This window comes from Poecile atricapillus, chromosome 14 (genome assembly GCF_030490865.1).
Source record: "Poecile atricapillus isolate bPoeAtr1 chromosome 14, bPoeAtr1.hap1, whole genome shotgun sequence".
NCBI classification, from domain to species: Eukaryota; Metazoa; Chordata; class Aves; order Passeriformes; family Paridae; genus Poecile; species Poecile atricapillus.
In genome coordinates this window covers 10,109,057-10,132,666 of record NC_081262.1, presented here as the reverse complement: position 1 = coordinate 10,132,666, position 23,610 = coordinate 10,109,057, and the positions used below count along the sequence as shown (strand labels likewise).

At 41.5% G+C, this 23,610-nt stretch overlaps 3 protein-coding genes across 5 annotated transcripts in view; 1 reads left to right on the top strand and 2 right to left on the bottom strand.

Annotated features, from left to right (window-relative positions):
* Nucleotides 1–802, bottom strand: part of EIF2AK1 (eukaryotic translation initiation factor 2 alpha kinase 1) — a 13,393-nt gene extending 12,591 nt beyond the window's left edge. The window contains exons 1-2 of the mRNA XM_058849972.1: nucleotides 528–802; nucleotides 251–417 (exon numbers count right to left, since the gene is read on the bottom strand). Of these exons, the coding sequence (XP_058705955.1) occupies nucleotides 251–417; nucleotides 528–802 (442 nt within the window). The remainder of the gene's footprint in view (nucleotides 1–250; nucleotides 418–527) is intronic.
* Nucleotides 770–20,585, top strand: USP42 (ubiquitin specific peptidase 42). Of its 2 annotated transcripts, none has more exons than XM_058849581.1 (17): nucleotides 770–904; nucleotides 4,453–4,690; nucleotides 5,459–5,659; nucleotides 6,728–6,838; nucleotides 7,032–7,134; nucleotides 7,301–7,368; nucleotides 7,532–7,602; nucleotides 8,143–8,225; nucleotides 9,525–9,636; nucleotides 10,020–10,160; nucleotides 10,368–10,468; nucleotides 10,923–11,061; nucleotides 11,719–12,447; nucleotides 12,813–12,898; nucleotides 13,527–15,023; nucleotides 15,503–15,789; nucleotides 18,066–20,585. In XM_058849581.1, the coding sequence occupies exons 2-17, from the start codon at nucleotides 4,462–4,464 to the stop codon at nucleotides 18,104–18,106; spliced, it is 3,999 nt and encodes a 1,332-aa protein (XP_058705564.1). In that variant the 5' UTR covers nucleotides 770–904; nucleotides 4,453–4,461; the 3' UTR covers nucleotides 18,107–20,585. The 2 variants fall into 2 exon arrangements, with proteins under 2 accessions (XP_058705564.1, XP_058705566.1); XM_058849583.1 differs by lacking the exon at nucleotides 770–904 and adding an exon at nucleotides 1,533–1,622.
* Nucleotides 20,177–23,610, bottom strand: part of CYTH3 (cytohesin 3) — a 48,664-nt gene continuing 45,230 nt past the window's right edge. For both annotated transcript variants that reach the window (XM_058849585.1, XM_058849586.1), the window contains one exon: nucleotides 20,177–23,610. In XM_058849585.1, the coding sequence (XP_058705568.1) occupies nucleotides 23,538–23,610 (73 nt within the window). In that variant the 3' untranslated portion in view covers nucleotides 20,177–23,537.

The window sequence follows — 23,610 nt, the reverse complement described above, 5'->3', positions numbered from 1 at the left end:
GCAGCTACCCGGGGAGGCCGAGGCGCGCCGTGCCCGGGGCAGGGGGAGCTCGCACGGCGGCCCCAGGGCAGGGCGCTGCTCATGAGGGCCTGCCCGCTCTTGCATCACCCCCGCTGCCGCCGCTACCTCAGAGCGGTGGAGAAGGACGGGAAGAGGAAGGCGGCGGTTCTACCCTCCTTCCCTCCCTGCCAGCCGGGGGAAAGGAGCGATTTCCCCGCTCGCCCACAGGGCTGCCCCCGGCCCCGCTTACCGTCAAAGCGCGGCTCCGGGCTCTCCTCAGGGAACTCGATGGCGGGCACCGGAGCCCGCAGGCCCGCAACCCTCCCGCCCCTCACATGTCGGGCACCGGGGTCCCCTCCGCTGCGGCCGGCGGGGCCCGCCCGGCCCCCCGTGGGCGGCTCCGGGGTCCGGGCCAGGGTTTATGGCCGCTCTTTGGGCGCGGAGCTATAAAACATGAACTGGAGGGATAAACCCGCGACGGGAACCTTCGGCCCGGGAGGCGGGGACGGGCGGGCCGGAGCTCGTACCGAAGGTCTGCGGCGGGGAACGGGGCGTCCCCTCCCCTCCGCACGGGGACCGGCACCGCCCGCAGCCCGCGTGAGCCCCGCGCCCGGGCCGGGGGTCGCCGAGCCCCCTCTAGCGGCTCCCGGCCGCGGCACAGGGGCGGTGCCGGTCCCCGTGTGACCCGGAGGCGCTCGCTGTTCCCCCCGCCGCCGCCGCCGCCTCCTCTCCTCCCCCCGCCCGCCCGCCTGCCCGGCCGGCGCCGGGCCCCGGATGCAAGAGGCCGGCGGAGGGACGTCATTGTTCCCCGACGGACTGTAACAGTAGGCGGAGCGGGCCGGGCTGAGGCGGGGGCTGCGGCGAGGGGGACCCGGCAGCGCCGAGTCAAGCGGGGCCGAGCCAGGTAATGGGGCTGGGGGGCAGCGCCGGGCCCGGCGGCGGCCCCGGCACAGCCCGGCGGCACCGCGTGCGCCTCCCGCCTGGAAATCAATGGGCCGAGGGGAGGGGCCGGCCCGGGAAAGGGAAGGGAAAGAGACCGGCGGGAGCAGCCGGCTCAGCCCAGCCCACCGCGCCGGGGCGCGGGCCGGGCGCTCGGCCGCTGCCCTCCTGGCTGGCGGGCAGCCGGAGGGGGTGGGACCCCCGGGCGGGGCGGGGCGCCGTCCCCAGCACGCGGCGGAGGGACCCAGCCCCGCCGCCGCCGCCACCCCCTGGGCCGGCGGGACCGGCCCCCTCCCGGCGCGGCGGTGCCTCCGTGCCCGCCCTCTCCGTTACGCGCCGGGGTCCCGCCGGCGCCCGCATCTCCTTCCTCCTACTCCTGCTGCTGCCGGCGTGGGGGACTCGGCGTGGTTCCCCCGCGTCCCGGCGCAGGCGGAAGGGCGGCCGGGACGCCCCGGCCCCGCGTTCGGCGGCGGGAGCGGCGCTGTGCCCCGCCTGGCCCCGCGTTGTTCCCGCTCTGCGCGGCGGTGGCGGCTGCCGCGGCCCCTCCGCCCCGTGCCCGGGGGGCTCCGCGCTCGCTTCGCCGCCCCCCGCCCCCCCCCGCGTTGCCATGGGCACGGAGCCGCCGTTGGGCGCCGCCGCGGTGGTCCTGCCCCCGGGCCGGAATGGGACGCGGGCCCGGACAGGTCAGCACGGGGCCGGGCGGCGGAGGCGGCATGGCACGGGAGGGGAGCCGCGGGGCAGAGGGGCCTGGCAGTGTGCGGGTTAGAGGGAGAAGGGCGAGGCGGGAGCTCCTTCGGGGCCGTCTCCCGGCGCCCCTCGCCTGCGTGTCGGGATGGGTTTTGTTTTGTGTGTGTTTGGGCTCTTGCCGCGCTGAGCGCGGACATGTTGCGTGCGGTGCCCGTCCCTGCCTCTGCCAGCGGCCTTTTACTGCCGGTGTCAGAACGTTTTCGGGAAGCGGGTCCCCGCAGAAAGGCAGAGCGAAGGAAACCGGTTCGGTGTTGCGGGCTTGGCGCTGGCGGTACCGGGGCGGGCGGTTCGGTTGTGAGTGGAGTCCGGGGCTCGGGGCCGCCCGGAGCGAGGCGCTCGCGGCCGCTCGCGGCGCCGGGTTCGGTCCCGCCACAACCAACGGCCCCGGGATACAGAGCTCGGAACTGCCCCGCGCCGAGCGCTCCACGCCGCCTGCTCAGCAAGGGTAAACTCTTTAATTACTTTCGCCTCTGCTGCCTTTCATTTTGTAACGAAAGTAAAACCAGCGCGGGGTGTGTGTTTGTGTTCCGCGCTGCCCCGGGTTGTTTTTGCTCCCGGCGGCGTGTGCGGTGCGGTCGGTGATGGAGCGAGGTGACTCTGCCTGGGCTTCTCCTGCAGTAGTTTCTTCCTGCTTCTTGTTTCTGCCTCGGTGTTGCCATGTGCGGCTCTTGTTTTTTACTCTCGCTGCTGGAAGTGTTTGGTTTGTACTGAGATAAAGGCGCATACTCCCTGGCTGAACGCGGTTCTGTGAAGAGGATCTGGTATAAAACCCTCCTGAGCTGTGATTTACTGTATGCAAAACGGAGACCAAACATAAATATTTAGATTGGAGTATTAACTGATGCGTGTTGTGATGAGACTGAGAAAAAAGAATCTAAACAACCCTGATGCAACACTCCAAATGAGAGGAAAGCAACTGTTTGTTCTGTTTTGCTCGTCAGTATCATACTGGGAGAAGTCTGCTATGGGAATAGCAGAGGGGAAAAGTGCACAATACACATGGCAATGCGAAATTCTGTTCAGCAGTGCTACAGGAACAGAACCTGTATTTACAGTGAACAGCAGGAGAGCAAAAATATCTGTGTAATGTTTATGCTACTTCGTCAAAGAGATGTTATATTCAATTTGTTATATTGACAGATTTTTAAGAAGTGGTGGATCTGAGTTATTCTTGACATCCGTTGATATTTGCAGGTGTCTAGTGTTTGATATCTGGTAATCAGTTGTCAAAACTAAATTAGCAGCACTAAGCAGTGCTACTCAATTGTCAAAATAAAATTAAAAATACGTGAGGCTTCCCTCATTGGTCAGTATAAGGCCAAAGCTTTTTTGTGATAATAGTCTTCTGTTTGCTTTTCACTCCAGTCTTGATTCTGGTTTTTGTCCTGCAAATAAGTTCCAAGTATGTTGTTGAAACCCCTTCCCTTTCCATCAGGAAAATCAGATGTCACCAGTATCTGCAATTTGGAGTCTGGATCTTACCTGAAAATCACTAAGCCCAAGAACTGTCATCTTAGTCTTTGAAATGGACAAGGGTGTCTTCATTTTTCAGTAAAATGAGTGAATTTTCCATTTTTTGTATGTTATCATCTCTAAAATGGAAAGTGTGTACAGAGTAGATTTTAAATTGAAAATTTAGTGGGGAAAAAAATCTAATTAAAGGTTCCACACATGATTTGTCTTTTGTGGGATTAGAAGTTCTGTGATTTACTGTGCTTTGTTTATTCTACCCGAAGTTTTATCATTAGCAATCAAGTTGTGCCATGAATCTGAAACTGCTTCATGCTTTGTTCTCTCAGTTATTTTAATATTACAAAGCAGGTTATACTTTAAACCCTCAGTTAAGTTTATAGTTTCCCTAAACTTAAGAAGGCCCTATATGTTATAGTATGATAGTAGTAAAAATTTACATATAGGAGTTGATCATGTAATTATTCAGCAGCTTACTATGCACACAAAGTTACACATATTTAAATAGGTACCATCTTGAAACATAATCAGCATTTTGTAAAGTATTTAGTATCATTACTGCCTTTATTCTTGAGGGCTGAGGATTTGTTTTGCTTTCTTTTGCAGTCATAATTTTCTTTTTATTGTTTACATTCTTTTGTTTTTCCCTGGCAAAACAACTTTGTATAAGTAGAACTGAAAAAGATGCTTTTTAATTCAACTCCTTGGTTTATAAGTAAGCATTGTAAATGATGGGTACAAAATACCACAAAGAGTGCTGCCAAAATTGTATCCAAACAAATACTTCTTGGAAGGGCTGAAGAAATCTAGGTGGAAATAAATTTTTGAGTGTACTCTTACTCTTCTTTCCCAATATTTCTCAGAGCTGTATCCCATCCCCTGTGTCAGCAGGGGTGTGTAGTTCCCAGGAGTGGGAAGATGTTGGCTAGACAATTCCTCCTGGATCTCAATGAGCCAACACTTGACTGTGCCACACCTCACAGCTTCTTTTAAGAAAAAGATCTTGGTAACTATAGTGGTTTAAAATCCCATGAAAGTGTAAGAAATGCTATCAATCAGATGTTAAAAACAATATTGAGACCGTTTTTATGGAAAAAAATTACTTTCTGCGTTTAGTTGTGTGTTGGGTGGAAATTTTTTTTTGGGTTTTGGGGTTTTGTTCCCTTGTTTGTAATCATTCTTAGCTGTTTAATTCTTCACGTTCCTTGAGGCTAAGTGACAGGATTTCTCTTGGTCTTTCCTTTCTGGAATACTTTGGATGTTCTTATGCCAAACAGAATTTTTGCCTTCTTACAGATATGAACAATGACCATAGTTAACAAGCCAAAATCTTCAAAGTCTAAAAAATCTTCCTCAAGACGGTCTGACAAATCTATGAAACCCCGTACTAAAAAAATGACGTCACGCACTGCAAGTTTGGGCCGGGTACCCCCTACAGAAGAATCAAACAAAGTCTCTGTGGACAAAGGTCCTGGGGGGCATATTTATTGTAGATCATCTCAAAAATCAAAGCCTTTTGCCCAAAGAGATCTAGGTAAGTGTCTTCTGTCCTTCCTGCTTTTTATTAAAAACAAAACCAAAGTAGAAGCAGATTTTAGTTGTTGTATTGCTATAAAATGGGACTACAGTGAATCAGGAGTTCAGCCACATACTTCAATTTTCTGCATCCCCCAAGGCGGCTGCAGGGATAGGTGTTGCAGAACTTGGGTTTATCTATTTACAGTTGATTTGTAAAGTATTTTTTATTTACGTAAAATTGAATAAGGGGAGGTTTTCATAATGCTCAGCTGTACCTAGGTCTCTTCTGTTCTGGAGAGAATAGTACATTTTACCTTGTCTATTCATGGCTTCCATTATTCACAAGTCTTTGAATAATAACACTGCCTGGGAAGAGATCTGATATCTATGGGGCTACTTTTTGTGCTGCTTGCTTGTTTGTCTGTCTCAGTTCTTTTTACTGCATAACCACCAGTGTATGTTTGTGGTTTAAGTTACAATAATGAAAAAGCCAATAATTTAATTAAGATATTCAAGGATATAGAGATAAAGAAATTGGGTACTAAAATCAGAGTGGTAGTTTGTGTCATTTCTTAAAAGAATTAAAACAGATGAATAAACCATTGTCCAAAAGAGAGTGTTCACCAGCAAATTCACATGGCAGTGTTAAAGCTGTGCATCATGTGTTGCTGTGTTTTGGAGTAGAGCTGGTTCTTCAGGCTGCTCCTGCAGAATCCTACTTTTTAAACACCCTCTTTAAAACAAAGCCAGTACAACTCTTTTTTAAAATACAAATTTCTTGTAGTTGTTAATGATGGGATTGCTCCGCCACAAAGAATTCTTTTTCCGCCTGAGAAAATCTGTATGGATTGGCAACAAACACAAAGTGTTGGAGTTGGACTGCAGAACCTCGGCAACACATGTTTCCTTAATTCTACTCTCCAGTGTTTGACCTACACACCTCCTCTTGCCAATTACATGCTTTCACTTGAGCACACCAAGTCATGTGAGTATTTTCTAACACTATAAATCTGTTGGACAGCTCCAAAGGTGAAAGAAAAACAGGGGCTCTCTGAAGAAAACTCTTAGCTGTCCTATTTTGTCTGTAGAAGCAGATTTTGAACAAGATCTTAAAGGTCTTTTCCAGGTAAATGATTCTAGGAATCTGCTAACAGGAGGCTCAGAATTATAGGAGGCATATAAAGTGAATTTGTTAATTTCATGTGCCACAGTAAAACTTAAAGAAAAGATCATTTCTTGCTTCATGTGAATAATAAAGTACATTGTAAAGTGAGGCATTTGATGAACAATTGGCATTTGGGTTTCCTGCTGGTAGAAAGGTGATAAAATTTAGGATGTTGGTATTGAAGATTCTTAGTCTTCACAGCCGAGATACTGCAGTGCAGTAATACTGTGATAAATTATATGTTCAATGTTGACCCATTAAAAAACCCAAACATTCTAGAAAATGCTACAAACTAATCTCTTGTGAACTCAAATAGAAATCTAGGGGGGGACTGTATTAAAATTAGGCTGATTTTATTCTAAATAATGGTTTGTATTTTTTAAACCCTGGAATTTGTGTTCTTTGAATTTTGATTTATACTTGACTTTTAAGCCTAGGGGAGGTTGCTTTTATATCCATAAATGTAGGATTTATTCCTAAGGCACCTGTATGCTTTCTAGTCTGGTATCTTAATATGTATTCCTAGAAGTTTATGTTTTATTCCCATATAAAAATTATTTCAGTTAAGAATCATGGAATCCTTGGAAGGAACCTTCAGAATTATTTAGTTCCAATCCTCTGCCATGGGCAGGGACACCTTCCAATGGGGATGTTCCAGGCCAGGTTGGATGGGCCTTTGAGCAGCCTGGTCTGTGATTTAGAGACCTTTATTCTGTACAGTTCTGTATGATAAAATGCCACAAAACTGTTGGGATATTGACCTCTTAGGAGAAAGTAAAGTGACATTGCACCTACAACTTGTATTGTTATTATTTTGGGGTGGGTTTGGTTGGGTTTTTTTTAGCAGTATGTATTTGACTAGAATGGAATGCTTTCTTCTTTCCCTAGGTCATGTAGAAGGATTCTGTATGATGTGCACAATGGAAAGTCACATCAACCAGGTCCTGTGTTGTTCTAATAATGCCATCAAACCTACATCTGTTATCAATGGCCTTAAAAGTAAGTAGCTTGATATAGGTTTATTTTTATTTTTTTTAATTTTACAGTGAGTTATTTGATGCATATAAATAATTTGATATTTTGATAAATAATTTGATAAAAAATTGATATTTTAAAGAAGATGTATTTTAGAAATGTATGTTTTCTTTCATTCTTTAAGAAATAAATATATGATAACCTTCTTATTTATTAGGAATAGGAAAACATTTCCATTTTGGCAGTCAAGAGGATGCACATGAATTCTTATGCTTCACTGTTGATGCTTTGCAGAAAGCTTGCTTGAATGGGAGCACCAAGTAAGCATAAAATAATTAAATTTAATTTTTCCCTAGCCCCTCTTACTACTTTATTTATTATAAATAATTAAAATTTATGTCCTTGGTTTTCATAAAACCAAAAATTGTTTGAGGAATTAACTCTGTGCTTTCAGTCTTCTGAGGTCTGACTCTAATTTATTTCCAGATTAGACAGATCTTCTCAAGCCACCACACTTATTTATCAAATATTTGGAGGATATCTAAGATCTCGAGGTACCTTTTTAAAAATTTTACTGTTTTTCAAACTGATCTGTGTCTTTTTGTCTGTCTGTAGCAAGGGAGTTTGTAGTTTGACTAAAGTAATGTGTATTAATAATTAAAATTCATGCAGTTAGTCTCATTCACATGATGTTAAGTATTTGTATTTTGATTCCAGTAAAGTGCTTGAACTGCAAAGCGGTGTCGGATACGTACGAGCCATTTCTCGACGTTACTTTGGACATAAAGGTAAGATGTTTGTGAGCATGGGCTGAGACATGTAAAAGCTTGTAGAGCATTGTAAAATAAAGTAATTTTGCTTAGCAACTTACCTTGTTGAAACAAAACAGCTTGGTGGTGGATGGTGGTGGATTGGACTTTGTTGTTCTGTGGAAGCCATGGAAATGCTCTCCATGTTTGGATTGGATTTAAGCTGGAAAAATAATAATTAAGACTACACAAACAATGATATAATCATTCTTCTCAATTATTCTACTTCAATATACATCTATTGTTAGACTGATGGGTTTGATTTTTCTCATTATTGATGCCAAGGCACACTACAGAATACTGTCTGGCACTGCAAAATTTATTTATTTTGAAGTGGGATCATTTTGAAATGAGGTAAATACTCAATGAACTCTGTTTCTGTCTCCTCCTTCATGGTGTTTGCTGGTTTACAGTAGGCCACTTAAATACAAACCAGCAAGGTTCTCATGTAAAGTGCTTGTAAGTGCTTGAAATTTTGTGTTTCTTGTAACTTAATCTTCTACTTTCTTACTCATCCAGGCAGTTACATCCGTCACCAGAGCTCTAGAACAATTTGTGAAACCGGAACAGCTGGATGGTGAAAATAGCTATAAATGTAGCAAGTAAGATTATTATTAATTACACCTTAATACAAGATACATGTTCAATGCAGTGCATGACTTGGAGGATAAGTTATCTCTTGACTTTATTTAGCAATAAGACAGACATGGCTTGCTGTTTCATTTAGGTTTGTTTACATAACTAATATACTGAAATAATTCTAAGCTTGTAAAATAATGCATTTGTTTCTAAATGAGTAATTTTTATATTTCTGTTTGAATATTTGGAAATACATTATAAGAATTGTATTGCTCACATCAGACTTTTATTCCTAATACTGTCTGTGCTGGGGCTTGTCAGCCTTCCTAAGTGTGAAGCTTCACCCTAAAATACTCATGGCCAGAAGCTGAAAGGCATGTCTGATAAGAAGTGGTGAGCTGGAGCACAGGGATATGGACAAGGATTTGGGGTGGGAGGCAACATCAGTTTAGTCACACACAAAACCAGAAGTTCAGTCTTTTTGTGAGTTTGAAAAGAAAGGTTTGGTGTATGTACAGTGTCATTTCTATTGCTGGCAAACTATTATATTGCTTTTCAGTTTCTTTTTTGTTTTCTACCATTGTTTTTTCTAATAAGGATTACTACTGCCTGAAACCTCCATCTCTAAATACAAGTTTCAGAATTTTATAAACCACTTCTATTTTCTTATTCTGGGTGGCTCTCTTGTTTTGTTCATTGGCTTTCTCCATCAGTTTGGAATTCTGTGCCTTGTATTTTGACATCAGTTTGAAAAGAGGCTATTAAATTCGTTCTGTTTGTTAGCTCTCAGCAGTATTTTTCTTGACAATGTAAAGTGACATGTTTCAGTCTTTGTGCTGATGGTTGCATTTCAGGACTTAGTCTGTACCTTCTTTGAGTGTGCTGTAAAACAAACAAAATTAACCATTTTGTTTTGAAGGACTCCAGAGGGTTTCAGTCTTTCCAGGCAACCTCAGTACAAGAAAACTCAATATTGTCCAATATCTGCCTCTTGCAGAATGGCTGTTTCCTTCCAGTGATTTTTTTACATTCTTTACTGCCATACCTTTTTCACATAAGAAAGATACATGTTCAGGTGTTTATTTGGCTATCAAGAAATAATGTCCTAAGTCCTTTATTCTTTTTTCTTTAGAGCTGTCTCTATTATCCTGCTATGTTCTATTAACAAAGCTGAAATGCAGTTTATGGATTTAAGAAAAGGTCTAACATATTATACAAGCAAAATACCATTTAAATAGCATAAGCATGCATGAGAGATGAAAACTTGTTTGACTTCTGTGTGAGAATATACTGTTAAAAATATGTCTGTGCTTGTTTTTAAGGTGTAAAAAGATGGTTCCAGCCTCAAAGAGATACACGATACATCGCTCTTCCAATGTTCTCACAATATCACTGAAAAGATTCGCAAATTTTACAGGTGGAAAGATCAACAAGGTATATTTGCAGCTGGAATGCTGCTTTATCTTCTCGAAATGGACATTTCCCAAAGATGAATACTCATTTTAAAGTTGTTCACATTTCAGGCAGTAACTACAGTGCAAGAGAAGTCAATATAACAATTTAGCAACTGTGGCTGTTATTTTCTTTTTTAATAGTAATAGAGTTCCTGTGTGACCATAAGAACACACCTGACCCTTAAAGAGCTCATTCTATAGAAAATAGCTCACTGTAGCTTAAGTTATTAAATCTTGTTTCAGAGAACAGGCGTTTTCAAGTGAATTTAGAAATATATTTATAAAGTCCTAGTCTGTGTCTTTTTCAGGCTGTTCCATGAAGTATTTCAGGATAACTTTTGAATCTTCTTTGTCTTTGTTTAGGATGTAAAATACCCTGAATATTTGGATCTTCGAGCATATATGTCCCAGTCTATTGGAGAACCCCTCATCTATGCTTTATATGCAGTTCTTGTACATAGTGGCTTCAACTGTAATGCTGGACATTATCTCTGCTTCATAAAGGTAGAGATCAGCTCAACTTCTAACAGGATAAAATCTGTGCTGGAAAAGAAATTGAAATGTTACTGGTAACCACTGGTTTTAGGGGAAAACATTGCATCATGTGCTTTGTTTGCTTTGTTTTGGTATGCTTTATTCTGCAGTGCTCTATCTGTGATGTTCTTTGGAACACATGCAATTCATCTGAAGATATTCTGTCTTTGTTTGCAGGCTGGTAATGGACTTTGGTACCGAATGAATGATGCCTCAGTAGAGCTTTCTGATATCAAAACAGTTCTCAATCAGCAAGCTTACGTGCTTTTTTATATCAGGTAATAACATCAGATGTGCTCAGAACATTTTTACCATCCAGTTGCTGATATTTTTTTTCTTTTCAAGTATTTTTCTTTTTACCCTAGGAAAATATTACTATTTGTATATTTCTAAGTGGAAATTCCCTGTGTTATTTATTACCTTTCATTGCTTGACCTTAAACTTCTGCACTTGCATATGCTGCTTTCTGTCTGCTCTCTGTAGCTGGCCAGTTTAAGAAAGAGGAGAAATCATGGCCATAGATGATGTGAGGCTGAATCATTGCTCTGGAAAGGACAGACATTGTGTATAGACCATTATCTAATCTTCAGTTTGTAGTCTTGCCTAAATCTTCCAGATGTGTCTTTCGTGTCATATACACTGTTGCTATGAGATTAGATGGGATTAGATGGGATGGGATTTAATCCAGGCTGAAAGAAGAGCTCTGAGCTAAGGTGCCCCTTCTCTCCCAAGGCGCTACGATTTGACGCTGGGGGAGCGAGCCTTTTACCTGCCCGCGCCCTCCTACCCCCGCTCCTTCCTCGGCCAGCGCGGAGCCAACAGCAAGCAGGCTGCATTCATGGGACCACGGCTGCCTCCTCACATGATGAAGGTAATTGGAGAGGGGCAGATAACAGCACCAAATTATAGTGGGTTTTTATGTGGGGTGGGGTTTTTTGAGTTGTATGTTCCCTTCCACACTGCAGGTTTCTTCACAGCCATCGTGCTAGAGCCAGAGTTATTCAAATCCTTAATTGTGCAGCCATGTCACTTCGTTACTTTACCCTTCCAGCTCAACTTTTTAAAGCCTGAGAGCTGTGTTCTCAAGACAATTTGTCTATTAATGCCTAAATAATTTAAATTTAAAAAGTAGTCTATTAATGCCTAGGTAATTTTAATTTAAAAAGTAAATATCTACCCTGTCCTTATCAGTGTTTAGTTGAGCCAGTGATAGAATACAAATTGTCTCATCCCTGAGCACTAGCAGAATTATTCCAGTGCTGTCGGGGAGTGTTTAAAAAGGAAAATAAAATGGTTTTTTAATAGCTTTCTTAAATTGTGTGGGTGGGTGTCAGACTGATGCTGATTTGATACCAAAGGCAGAATTTACACACACCTGTTGGACGTGCATTTATATCAGAAGGGAGGTGAGGTTTCTTCTTAGGTGTTGAGGCAATCTGTAGAACTATTTACTATGAGAATTGAATGTTGTTAAACTTCCAATGCTGTGTATTTGAACATATCCATCTTAAAATCTCTTCAAATCCAGAGTTCAAGTCGTATAAATGGAAATGGACCCTTAAAAGAGGATCCCAGTACTGTGGGTGTTGCTGTAAAAAGGCCATCTTCAGCTCCACCAACAGCTTGTGTTCAAAACTGGGCAATTTCCAGGCCTTCAATGACAGACCCTTCCAAAACGCAGAAGATCACGATCAGTATTCACAACAACCTGCCCACACGGCAGGCGGTGTCGCAGGCAGAGTGTCCGAGCAGCGCTGTGGAGGAGGAGGATCTGAAGCCCATTCCTTCAGCCACAATTACAAACTCTTCCGCAGCAGAGCCTACCTCAAACCTCTCCACAGTGTCAGTTGCTACTAATGTCTCCAAGCAGGAGGTTCCTGATGAAATCTTTGTTGAGCCAGCAGTGAATGGAAACCCCAAGCTCTGTTCTGATAACATGGTCCCTTACGGTGCAGAACCTTCAGGAAAATCCGAGGAGTCAAAGGGCTTGTTCAAAAGGAATTGCAACGTCATATCTTCCAATGGAATTCTGATTGGGAAGGTGGTCCGTACATTGCATAATTCCCATTCATCCTGTCAGAATGCTGAAGAAAGATCCCAGCATGAGCTGCCAAAAATTGATTCCCTAAATGGTGCTATTAGTTTAGATAATGAATATAAAGAAAATGGACTGAAACTTGATGATTCCACTTGCCAAGTCCAACCCGTTAAACCTTCTGAGATTTTCTTCTCTAAAGCAAATGGAGTGCTTGAAACGGTGAGTTACATTTGCTCATCTGGACTTTCTGACCTAAGATATATTAAATATTCATGAGCACTGCAATATGGAATACCAAGAAAACACAGCACAGACTTTATTCTAACCCTTTGTGCTGTTATCCCACTGAATTTGCAGAGCTGAACTGACATATGACATGTGTCAGCATAAGAGAAGTTTGGGGAGATAATACTTCATAAGTTTCATAAAATACATTTTTGGGAGAAGGGGAATGATGTGTAAAGTGGTTCAGGTAACTCAGTGTAATCTTGTTTAACATCTAATGTTGAAAGTTTGTCAGCAGTACTTTTCTACTAAAAATAGCTTTTTCTTTCCGTTTGTTAACTTTTGTGTTTAAATTGTAGATGCCTAAAGCTTTGTCACCAGATCCTCAAGGTATCTTAGACTCTCTTACGTACAGCCAGTTGAACAGCTTGTCGGAAGAAAAAAGGTAAAATGACTACACTCTAATTAAAACAAGATTTGATACAAGTTTATTACTACTTTACCCATCAACTAATACTACTTAAGAGATGTACATCACTACAGAGAATTCCACACTGTACATCTGGTATTGCAAACATCAGCACTGGGCACACATTATTCTGATACTAAATACAGGCAGATGCCTCCTGTAAGACTGTCACAGGATGTTTTTACATTTTTCTTACATTGTCCAGAATACTTTTTCTATTCCTCTTTTCCTTTTTTGCATCCTAGCATGAGTGAATATAAATTCCCACAATCTGCTCTCCCACTTGGGAGAGTGGGAAATCTGTGTTTACCTTTTTTCTAATTGGGGGAAGAGCAAATATAGTTGTTTTGGCTATTGATGAGATTCAGAGCTGCAAGTGGAAGGAGTTGGGTGTGCTGGAGACGGGTGTTTTAAGGCAAGACCTGCAGAACTGAGAGAAGAAAAACTTCGCATGGGAGCTGAGGGAGGTGTAAGAATGGTTTTCTAAAGACAGCGTCTTTCAGAGTTCTGCATTAGCCACTTTTTTACTTTAGGAGATTTTACTCCTAACATCTTTTAGATAGAATTTTTCAAGTTAAAAATATATGTTTTTATTTTTGTGCAGTGTCTCTGGATCTCAGAAATCTTCTGACAATGATGGAGTTATGGAAACTGTAGTGATGGAAGCACTGTTTGCCTATGAAGAATCCAGGAAGGTTCCTTCCAACTTTAGCTGTGAGGTTGAGAAACTTTTTACTCAATCAGATTCTGAAACCATTTTTACCAAAGAAGAAGTTGCTGAAAGTATTATAACAAAAGCTGATAATGCACATCTCAATATCAATGGTCAGCACAAGGTTAGGAAAAAATCCTTGGATACTGAAGGTGAATTCCTTGGGCAGTGTGAGTCTGAAGACATCAGAGATAAAGACAAACTAAGAAGATCAAAAGAACCTGAACTCATTTCAAAAGAAAATTCTTTGTACATCAAAGGGTCTCCTGAGAGCAAAGAGAAATTAGGGCAAACTTCCTCTATAAAGCCTGACATTGAATGTAGCTCTAAAAAACTTGCATCTCTAGATATTACAGATAAATGCCAAGATACAAAGGACATTTCTAATAACTATGTAGAAGTACCACCCGTTAATGACTCTTCTATTACAAAGCTGGATAAAGTATTGGAAAGTCAATTTTCTAGAGCAGATGAGGGACTGGGTAATAAAATATGTGAAGATGATGATAAACATATGAAAAAAAATAAGAAAAAAATCCATGACTCTAAAAGGACTGACAAAGAGCATTACCGGAGAAAGAGAGAGAACTCGGACACTGAGGAGAAGGAGAGACAAACCAGAAACAAACCAGATGATCATTCCCACAGGAGGAGGAGCTCTCACAGCATGGAAACAAACAAGCAAAGCCGTCATAAGCAGGAGTATTGCAGTGAGAGCAAGTACAGATCCTCCCACAACGAAAGAAACAGTCCCAGTAATGGCAGGAGCTCAGGAAAATATTCTCGTTACAGATCCCGAAGCAGAGAAAGGACAGATCCAGACAGGAATAGGTATTATTATTCCAAAGGAGACAGACCTTGGATTAGAGAAAGATACTATCAAGATGAACCACGGAGATGGGAAAAATGTAGATACTACAATGATTATTATTCCTCCCATGGAACAAGGGATGGTAGGGAGAGGAGGTCCTCTCATTGTGATAAAGACTATGACAAACTGAGCCAATCTTACAGCAGGTCACACAAGGATTATCATTGCAAAAGCAGATGGGCTCACAGCACACTCTCCCGAGAGGAGGATGTGCATCACTTCAGCAGCCACAGAGCAAACTTCCACCATTGTTCAGTACCTCAGCAGCACTCGGAAAAATACTCTCGTGAGAGGCACGCACTTCCACCAGTGTCAGCTCACTCAAATTTTGAGGACTCTTCCCGGGAAAATGAAAAAGAAAAACTAAGAAATGGCAAAAGAAAATACTCCCACCAAGAAGAAAGTGGAAGTGACATAGAAAAGAAATGCCGAAAGACAGATGACCAAAGAAACAAAAAGTATAAGAAGGTCAAGAAGAAAAAGAAGTCCAAAGATAAACATCGAGAGAAGGATTACAAGTAAGCAAGGATTCCAGCATAATCAGCAATTTTTTCCTAATTATTTTCTGGGTATTTCTCATGTCTGCCTTTTTTTCATTGTTTCTAAGTAACTTATCTGTCATAATGTGACGGGATCATGTTATTAGATTGGCCAAGAGAAGATAGGAAAGATGTTGCTGAATTGTGTTAGAACACTAGAGCTGGACAATGTAGTCAGAATAACATCTGCACACCGTTCTTGATTAGGTTACAATTTTTTTTATTTTTTTTTTTTAATTCCCCGTATGCCTGTTAACGATTTATGTACAAACCAGGACCTCTTGTCCTTCATTCTGAGGGCTTAAGGTTGCTGCATCTAAATTAAGTTAGATGTGCAGAAAGTACCACAAAGTAGCAGACACTCTGCAAGTCGTCACCTGTGGTAAATAAATAACATTTCATATATACATCAAGTGCCACATCTGTTTTTCTATTTTTAACTTGCATGTTTCCTTCAGACTTTATGATTTGGATTGCTCAGTGCTCCACTTTGACAATGACAATCGCAAACATAAGAAAAAGAAGAAAAAGAAGAAGCACGACAGGAAAGACTTATTGGAATATTTAGATCCTCGTTTCCAGAAGAAGACATGGGAGAAGAAGGAAGAATCCCGTCCTCCAGATGACCATTTATGTGAGCAATACAGAAACCAGGGCAGTAAACAACCCTACAAGGAAGAGAAGCCTTCTGGTGCAGGTGACAGCAAGAAATACAGCTCCATGGCATCCACCGAGTATGTCAGAGGTAAGGAGCCCTGGGACGTTGGCAGGACTCTTGGCCATTCATAACAGTCTTTAAATGCTCATGTGATGAAATCCCTGTGTTTTATCACAGCTTCCAAACAGTATCATGGCAGGGAGTTGGAAGTAGATGATCTTTAAGATCCCTTCCAACCCAAACCATTCCATAATTTAAATTAAATACTACATTCATCTGTTCATAGCATAGAAACAGTGCTGGTTGCTCACTCAGAATAACAGGAGTTGGTGACAATACTGAGGTACTGTTAGTGCAGGTGTAGCTCTGGCTTCTCCTAAGCACAAACCTCCAGAGGACACTTCACAATTTAACACCTGGAGAGTGTTCAATTCCTGCTATTGTTTTATTCAGTTGTAGGGTTTTTCTGTTAGTGTGGGCTTAACAATACATAGGAGTGGGCTGAGGAAACAGCTCTTTCCCAGTTTTTAATATTTGAAAAAGTCTGTTTGGTGCTTCTTACAAAAAACCCAAATATGAATTTGTGTGCCTGACTAAATTTACACTGAGCTCTCAGATGTTGCTTGTCATAATCTCAACTTGGGCTCGCAGTAGATAATTAGTTTAAATTAATTAGCTCTAAAATTATGCAATGACGATGATTGCACACTGCAACAAATTCAACATCTAAAATCAAACTTGACAACATTTCCCATGAAATTTTTGCTGAACAGAAGTGTTTATTATAGAAATAAAACCTTATTAAATGCCTATTTGACATAAACCAGTTCCAGTTCCTCATCTATTTAAATAGAAAACCAAAACAATCCCCTATTTTACTCAAAGAGATGTGAAGTAATCCCTGAAGGAGACAGCTCACTATCCAAAAGCAAGTTTCATTGTTAAATTTTCTACATTTCATACCTACCCACGGTTTAAGAATTGGGTTAATGGTCAATGACAGTCCTGTCCATTTCTAGTCATGTTGAAATTGTCATTATAGCACAGCAAACAAAAGAATTAGAGAAGTTTAATCTTTAAATTATGGAAAATTAAATCTCTTTGATGGGGTTTCCACACTTAGGCAAATTGCCAGTCAAGTGCACTGAATTCTTGCACTGAAAAATTTGCTCAAGGTAAAGGGGAAGTGCATTTGTGGAAAACCGATTGTATTTTAAGACAGGGATAACCAAAAGTTCTATTCTAAAAATAGAGAGTGGAGGAAAAGTTGATTGTTCACCCATTATTCTTCAACAAGAAAAAATAAACAACTGAATTGAGGTCTTTCAAATCCTAACATTGTAAAAAGAGACTTCTTTTATGATACTTAAGTCCAAAACCACCCTTATTGCCCTAAAAGGGTCTGTTCTTGCTGACAAATCAGCTCAACAGAATAAAATGCTTGTCTCAATGGTGGTTTGGCCTTAGTGGTTCTCTGGCCAGCAGAGGGCAAACTCGGGTTTTTCCAAATCAGTCAGGTTTAGGCAGGAATTAAATGTTCTGCATCTCCCTGCTCAGGGCAGGGCACTGAGGGTGCTGGGCTGTGCAAGGCAAGGAGAAGGAGCTGTTTGTTCACTGCTGAACGTTTTGCTCACAACATGAGGGAGACAAGGGCTGGCAAAAGCAGTTTAAGTCTTGAGAATTTTATTTCCTCAAGTCCATGGATGTTAATTAGCTCCATCTTCTGGAAGGTCAATCTTTTTTTTCTAAAATGAGTTTCAAGTAGGATTCTTTGAAGGATGGGAGCTGCTTTCAAAAGAGGCCACTTTGGCTGTGTTTTTAGAGTACTGAACGTCCCAAGGTAGGAACAGGCGAGGAACCATTGAGGAATTGTGAGGTTGTGCCTTTTCATCCGACTCCTGTTATTTTGAATAAATTAATAGGGTGAAAATAGCTAGTGCTGAGTTGTGGTTTAGGAAAAATTTATACAGGAGTGGGGAAGGAGCAGCTTTGAAGCAGTTCTTTCCTACATTCCTAAATGCTCTCTCCAGCAAGTTTCTGAAGGCTCTGCCTTTGTGGCTACAACTGGGTCAGCCTGACCACAAGATTGTTACTAAAACAAAGATGCTTTCTAGGCAAAACTTCAATTAAATTTGATTCAGCCAAGGTCCAGCGCTTGCTGTTAAAGCAGGTGGCTCTGTCCAGGTCAGCAGCCTTAGCCTAGAACTGGGGTGCAGTTGGTGTGTGAGGAAGTTGGATCCCGTCCTGAGGGAGCAGATGGAGCAGGGGCAGCTTTGAGCCTTGTCTTTTAGCAATCAAGCTCCTGAGACAGTTTAATGTTTAATGTCACAGCAGGACTGACCTTGTTTCCTTTTGCCTTTCAGATGTGGAGCTGACTGATGAAAGCCTTCAATACTCAGACTGAACCCACCACCAACCCCAAGGACTTCTGACCACCAACCTCAGCAACCCTTCACCTTCAAAACCAACGACTTCTTACCTTCAAACCTGACATTACCGATAGTGACCATCAAAACTTAAAATTTATTATCAATTACCATCAAGACAAAATCCAGTCATAAGTGGTGCTTAACATTTCTGTACAGAATTTTACCATATAAGAACTTTTTTTTAGTTTTTAACTTGAGACTTTCTTTTTTAAAATATACTTCTAATCCAAAAGGGTGAAAACTTTTTACAACTGCTGAACATTGTAAATTACCACATAAATATCTCACTGAGCTGAGATAATGCCCTGGAATAGACCATCTCAAATGCTGCTTAATTACAGACTCAGGTTGACTTTATGTTATTCATGTAATGTTACTCCAAGTTAAGACATCTGGTGCAAGAGCGACCAGGAATTATAAAAGTTGCAACTGACAGTCTGTATATTTAATTTAAAGACTTATTTAAAACTTCACAAGTTTTGCAAGAGCTTCATTTTTATTTTTTTTTTCTGTGGTCTGACACTAGAAACTAATTTACTTCACAATTGAGTTATATTCAAGATCTGAAGAAAATCTTCTGGTTTTCAGCATTGTGAAACAACGAATATGCAGTTCTGAATGTATCTCTCAAGACTATTTGTATATTGTTCCATATGTTTTTATTACATTTTCTTAATATACTGTCATTTGTCTTAAGTCTCAGTTGTCTGTTTTGTCTCTCTAAAGTGTCTAGTTACAGACAAATTCATACTGTGATTTTTATTTTTATTATTAAATGCTATCAAACTGTGATGCACTTATTATTCACTGGTCCTGCATCAGGAGATGAGTGGGGAACCTGTATTAAATACAGTTCATCTGAATAATCTGTCTGGTTTATACAAGCTGTGTTGTTCAGAGATGTCTAAAGTTTGATCTTTGTTTTTTTAAAGATAAAAAGCACTTGCCCCACTGTAAATATATAGCATGTAAAATTTATATAGTATATAAATACAGCAAAGTTAAAATGGATTTTTACTTGAGTTTTACTTGAGTTATTTAACATGCACTGTGTCATGGGAGCTGACAGCTGTCAGAGTGGGTTTGACACTCGAGAAGTCACATCTTGCTCTCAGTGTAGGGGAGAAGATGCTGTTGGTGTGAGCCAGAGAAGATCAGTAACCTGGGACTGCAGCTGCTTAGACAAGGATGCAGAAGGCTTCTCCTTTGAACTTAAAGCTTCCACAGCCAGGCACCAGGCTGGGAGCTCAGCGGGAGCTTGGTATTGGTGGGGGTGGGGAATAACAAAAAGGAAAAAAAAAGAACAAAAAAGCAAGCACAAAAGAGCAAAGTTAATGCTTCACTAAATACTTAAAAGTATTATTTTGGTACATGGAGAACAGCATGAAGCCAAACCATAATGTACCTGCATAATGTTCCTATGGCAACAGTTATGTGACGTTACATAAAGTAACATGGCAAAGTAACCAACATTCCTGTCCTGTATCTGGCTTTTTTTTCCTCTTTTGGCCTCTGGCTCCAAGATTTGGTGTCTTGTCCTTTGTCTGGTAACTCCAGCACAAGTGTCTAAAAGGAGTTAGTGTTGTTGCTGTGCCTCCCTGCAGAGCCCCACAGGCAGCAGCTGCTCCAAGTGGCTCTGGAGCAGGGAGGGCACTGGGTGACACTGCCCCAGAGCTGTGCAGCAGCACCTGCTTCTAATTGCTAATTGAGGAAACCAATTAATCTACTCCAGGAGCAGAGATCCGCTTCCCCCTGCACATCTGACTGAAACTCCTGGCAGGGAACTGACAAAATAAAATACCTCAATTTAGGGTGGCTCTCAAGGGAAAGCAGCTTTTACTGGAGTCACACTCATGTGGTAACACACTTTACTGAAACATTTTGCAGTCAAAAGGTTTTTTCTCTGAAAAATTAAACCTGATAATGTAAAGTACTCTGCCTAAGGGTAGGGAAAAGAGGCTTTTTACTTACAAGAGTAGTTGTAAAATTAAACCTTAACTTCAAAAGTCAGCAATTGCCTCCTATGTATTCCTGGTAAACGAGGAGACAGTACAGTTTCACACTTTATTTTTGAGAAAATTGACAGATTTAAGCAACAGGTCTTAATGATAAATGAAAACATTAATATTGCAGTGGCTTTACATAAGAACATCACCGTTATAACAATGATTGATACAGAATATTTGTCATGCAAATCACTTGTATACACCAAATAATACTCATATCAATACATACCTGTACAGTATTTACATTTTATATTTAAACTCTAGCTAGAAACATTTTCCAAGAAAATATAGAAATGAAACTGGTAAGCCAGGAGTCTGAATTTGTAGTATCTTGTCTACAACAGACCTAGCTTTTCCAGCAAGCATATCTACATAGATATGTAATAAATCTTAAAAATATGCAGTTTTTTAATATATGAAGCATTATAAATGCTGCTCACTTTATAAAGGTTCAGTTTTGTACCAGTTTAAAATGGTTCAAAATGCTAAGTGATGCAGAGCTTATTTTGTCAGAATATTGTAAAATTTAAGTCAGTCCAGCTGAGCTTAAGTTTTGTGTACAGTTCCCTCCCAGCTGCACTGGCACCACGTCTCTCACTGCCCCTGCTGTTGTAGAGGCTCAAAAGTAAAGAGCTCAAGAATTACTCAAGTTTCAGTGCCACAGGAAGGGAGAATCTGTTGTCCCCAGAGGACTTTTCTTCAGCATGGTCAAACTGTAACAGATCCTGCTTTAGGCCACCGAGCAGCCACTTTCAGTAGCCACCCCTGGACTTGAAGCCCAATAAAAAAGGGAAAGGTTGAGAGATTTTTCTTTACCCTCGTGGATAGTACCTGATATGGCCAAAATTTTCACAAGCCACTTTGTTTTACTGGCCTCATGGCCGGTGGAAATTTTGGGCCAGTTTCACTCCCTGTTAATACTGTTACAAAGAACATTTGAAATCAAATATTAACACACACAAAAACGCTATTCCATTAGCTTTGGTAAATTAAATAGATACACTGAGCACCACAAGTAGCTGTTTAAGATGTTGCATTTCAATGCTAAGAAATAATGTATTTCCTGCTATAATATCTTCAGTTACATGTTACTCTAAATAATTATTTCTGCCGGATATAAGAACTTCAAACTAAATACAGCAAATGAACTCTCAAGGCATTTCCTTCATGCTTACAAGCAGATATCCTCACCTGGTTAAATAAATAGATTTTCTCAAAGGTGGCATTTCAGAAGATAAGAAATGATACAAAAGTGCTTCATGGCTTATTAATGCTTTTGTAATCTCACATTTCTCCAGAAATACTGTATTTGCTGCCTTCCACCTCTACACGTACTAGTACCACTGATTTGGCTTGTCACTATTTGCATTACAAATCTACTTGTCCAAAGCCAAGACTGATTGTAGGCAGTGCTTGAAAACAAAATGTCACTGCAGAACAGAAGACTCAAAACAAGTGCTGGCAGCAGTTCCATCATTGTGCTGCTTTGCAAACACAGTACACACAACTTAATTAATTTCTATAAAGAGTTTAAATGTGTTTCATTAAGGAAAGATATCCCCACGCTGACACTAATTCACAAATTCTACCTCCTCTGGCTGAGTTTTACTCCTTTGGAAGCACTCAGATTTAAATATTCACCCAAGCAATTCCACACACCCTGGGGAAAATCTAAAATGTAGGAAAGTTTACTTTGTTCTTTTCCTCTCAGCCTCTTCTGCAAACATGCAATAAAGCAAAACACTCACAAGGGCTGACACCTCATGCAAAACAAGGCAAATCAGTAAGACAGAACAGTGAAACAGACTCTCCCTTACAGTTCAAAGGAGATTTCAAACAGATCAACTTGGTAAGTCTGTGGGTTTGTCAGTGCAGCACATCTCCCTCCACGAGACCCAGAGATGCTCCTGCAACCAACAAGCAAAGCTGCTTTAACATTTTGGGTCTCCAACGCATTCACTGGCACAGTAGGCACAGCTCAGGTTCAACAAGTTTGGGAAAAACTGATAGTAACAGAAGCAGTAGAGTCAAAACCTCCCACTTTTTGCCCCCATTATGGAATTAGGGGTTTTACCTTAAGAACAATTATCTTAAGAACAGTATGTGTGCTATCAACAGAAGAGCATTGGAGTAAAATCTGCTGCAGCAGTTGATGTATTCCTGAAAGACCCATTAGTAGGATCACAGAAAGGTCTTTACAGGTGTCAAAAACAGAGGCACATGCCTGTGGGGAAGTCTAGCTGCACCAGGTAATCAATGTGTAATACTTTATTTCTTAGTAAAAATGTCTAATTCTTTTCAATTTCAGCTGCTGTAGTGCAAATCTGAAAAACTGCCTCTAAAAATGCACAAAAACCACAGAACCTGTATAAACTTGCATGAACTCTGTATGTCCAAAGTTTGTTATCAAGCAGAGGAATGAATCCTGCTTGCTTAACTCTCTAGGGCTGCATCTTACAGAGACAGTTCACCTACCTGGCTTTTCCCTTTAAAAACACTGAATGCATGTGAAATTATTTGGGGTGTTTTCATATGCAAGGCCTAAAACCACACAAGCTCTGTCATCTCTCTCCTTTAGCAGTAACTTAGTGTTAATCAAATTACAGCATCTCAAATATAAGAAGGACATTACTATATAAAAAGCATATTAAACCAGTCTTTAAACCTTAGTGTTTAAAACACCAGACCACACCTGGTACTTCATGTCATGGCCACAATCTCACCTCGGCTGCTGGGCCCTGCCTGTATTTCAGTGCACCCTGACAAACTCTTTATCACCATGAGGTACTGACTGAGCTGCCAGTCACTGTGTTTCTGAAGAAAAGCTATTTCCATCAAGGTAGGAGAGGAATTCAGAATGAAAGCTGCACTCAGCTGCTACTGTGAAACACACACGACTGAAAACTGACATTGGGATTGTGAGGTTTCTGCTTACAGGAAAATGCAGTGCCAGATCATGCCGTGCTCCACTGCTGGTGCTACAGTTCATTGAGAACTTAAACTCAACTCAACTCCTTCTTTTATGGGAAATGTGCTCAGGTAACAGGCAGAGGACATTTTAGTGTTAGCCCTGAACTCCCTCCCTCTCAACCCAACTGGAATTGTCACTAATGTAAGTGAAAACAAGGCTTCCATGTGTTCAGTTGAATTAAGTTTAAATATAATCATTCACTGGGATTTGAAGCTTGCTTCAAATTATATACCAGTAACTATTTACCCTGAAAAGTTCTGCCAAGTTTTTATGCCATAGTAAAATGTGTGTGTGTGTGTATATATATATATATATGTATATATATATAAAATTTACAGTTGTCTTCATTTAGTTTGTCTAATTTCTTCTATCACTCCACAGTATGCTCAGTTATAGGGTGATGCAGGTCTACAAGTTGCTGATCATGTTCTATTTCTTATTTGCAATTCTTCTTTTCCTTGTTGCCAGCATATCATAAAAGGGATCCCTGCTGATACTTGCT

What these genes read in the sequence shown, in the direction of transcription:
- USP42 (XM_058849581.1), top strand. Translation starts at nt 4,462, where the DNA reads ATGACCATAGTTAACAAGCCAAAATCTTCAAAGTCTAAAAAATCTTCC. An exon ending in TTTTGCCCAAAGAGATCTAG is followed by an intron (nt 4,691 to 5,458) that starts GTAAGTGTCTTC and finishes AATTTCTTGTAG; the next exon opens with TTGTTAATGATGGGATTGCT. An exon ending in CATCGAGAGAAGGATTACAA is followed by an intron (nt 15,024 to 15,502) that starts GTAAGCAAGGAT and finishes TGTTTCCTTCAG; the next exon opens with ACTTTATGATTTGGATTGCT.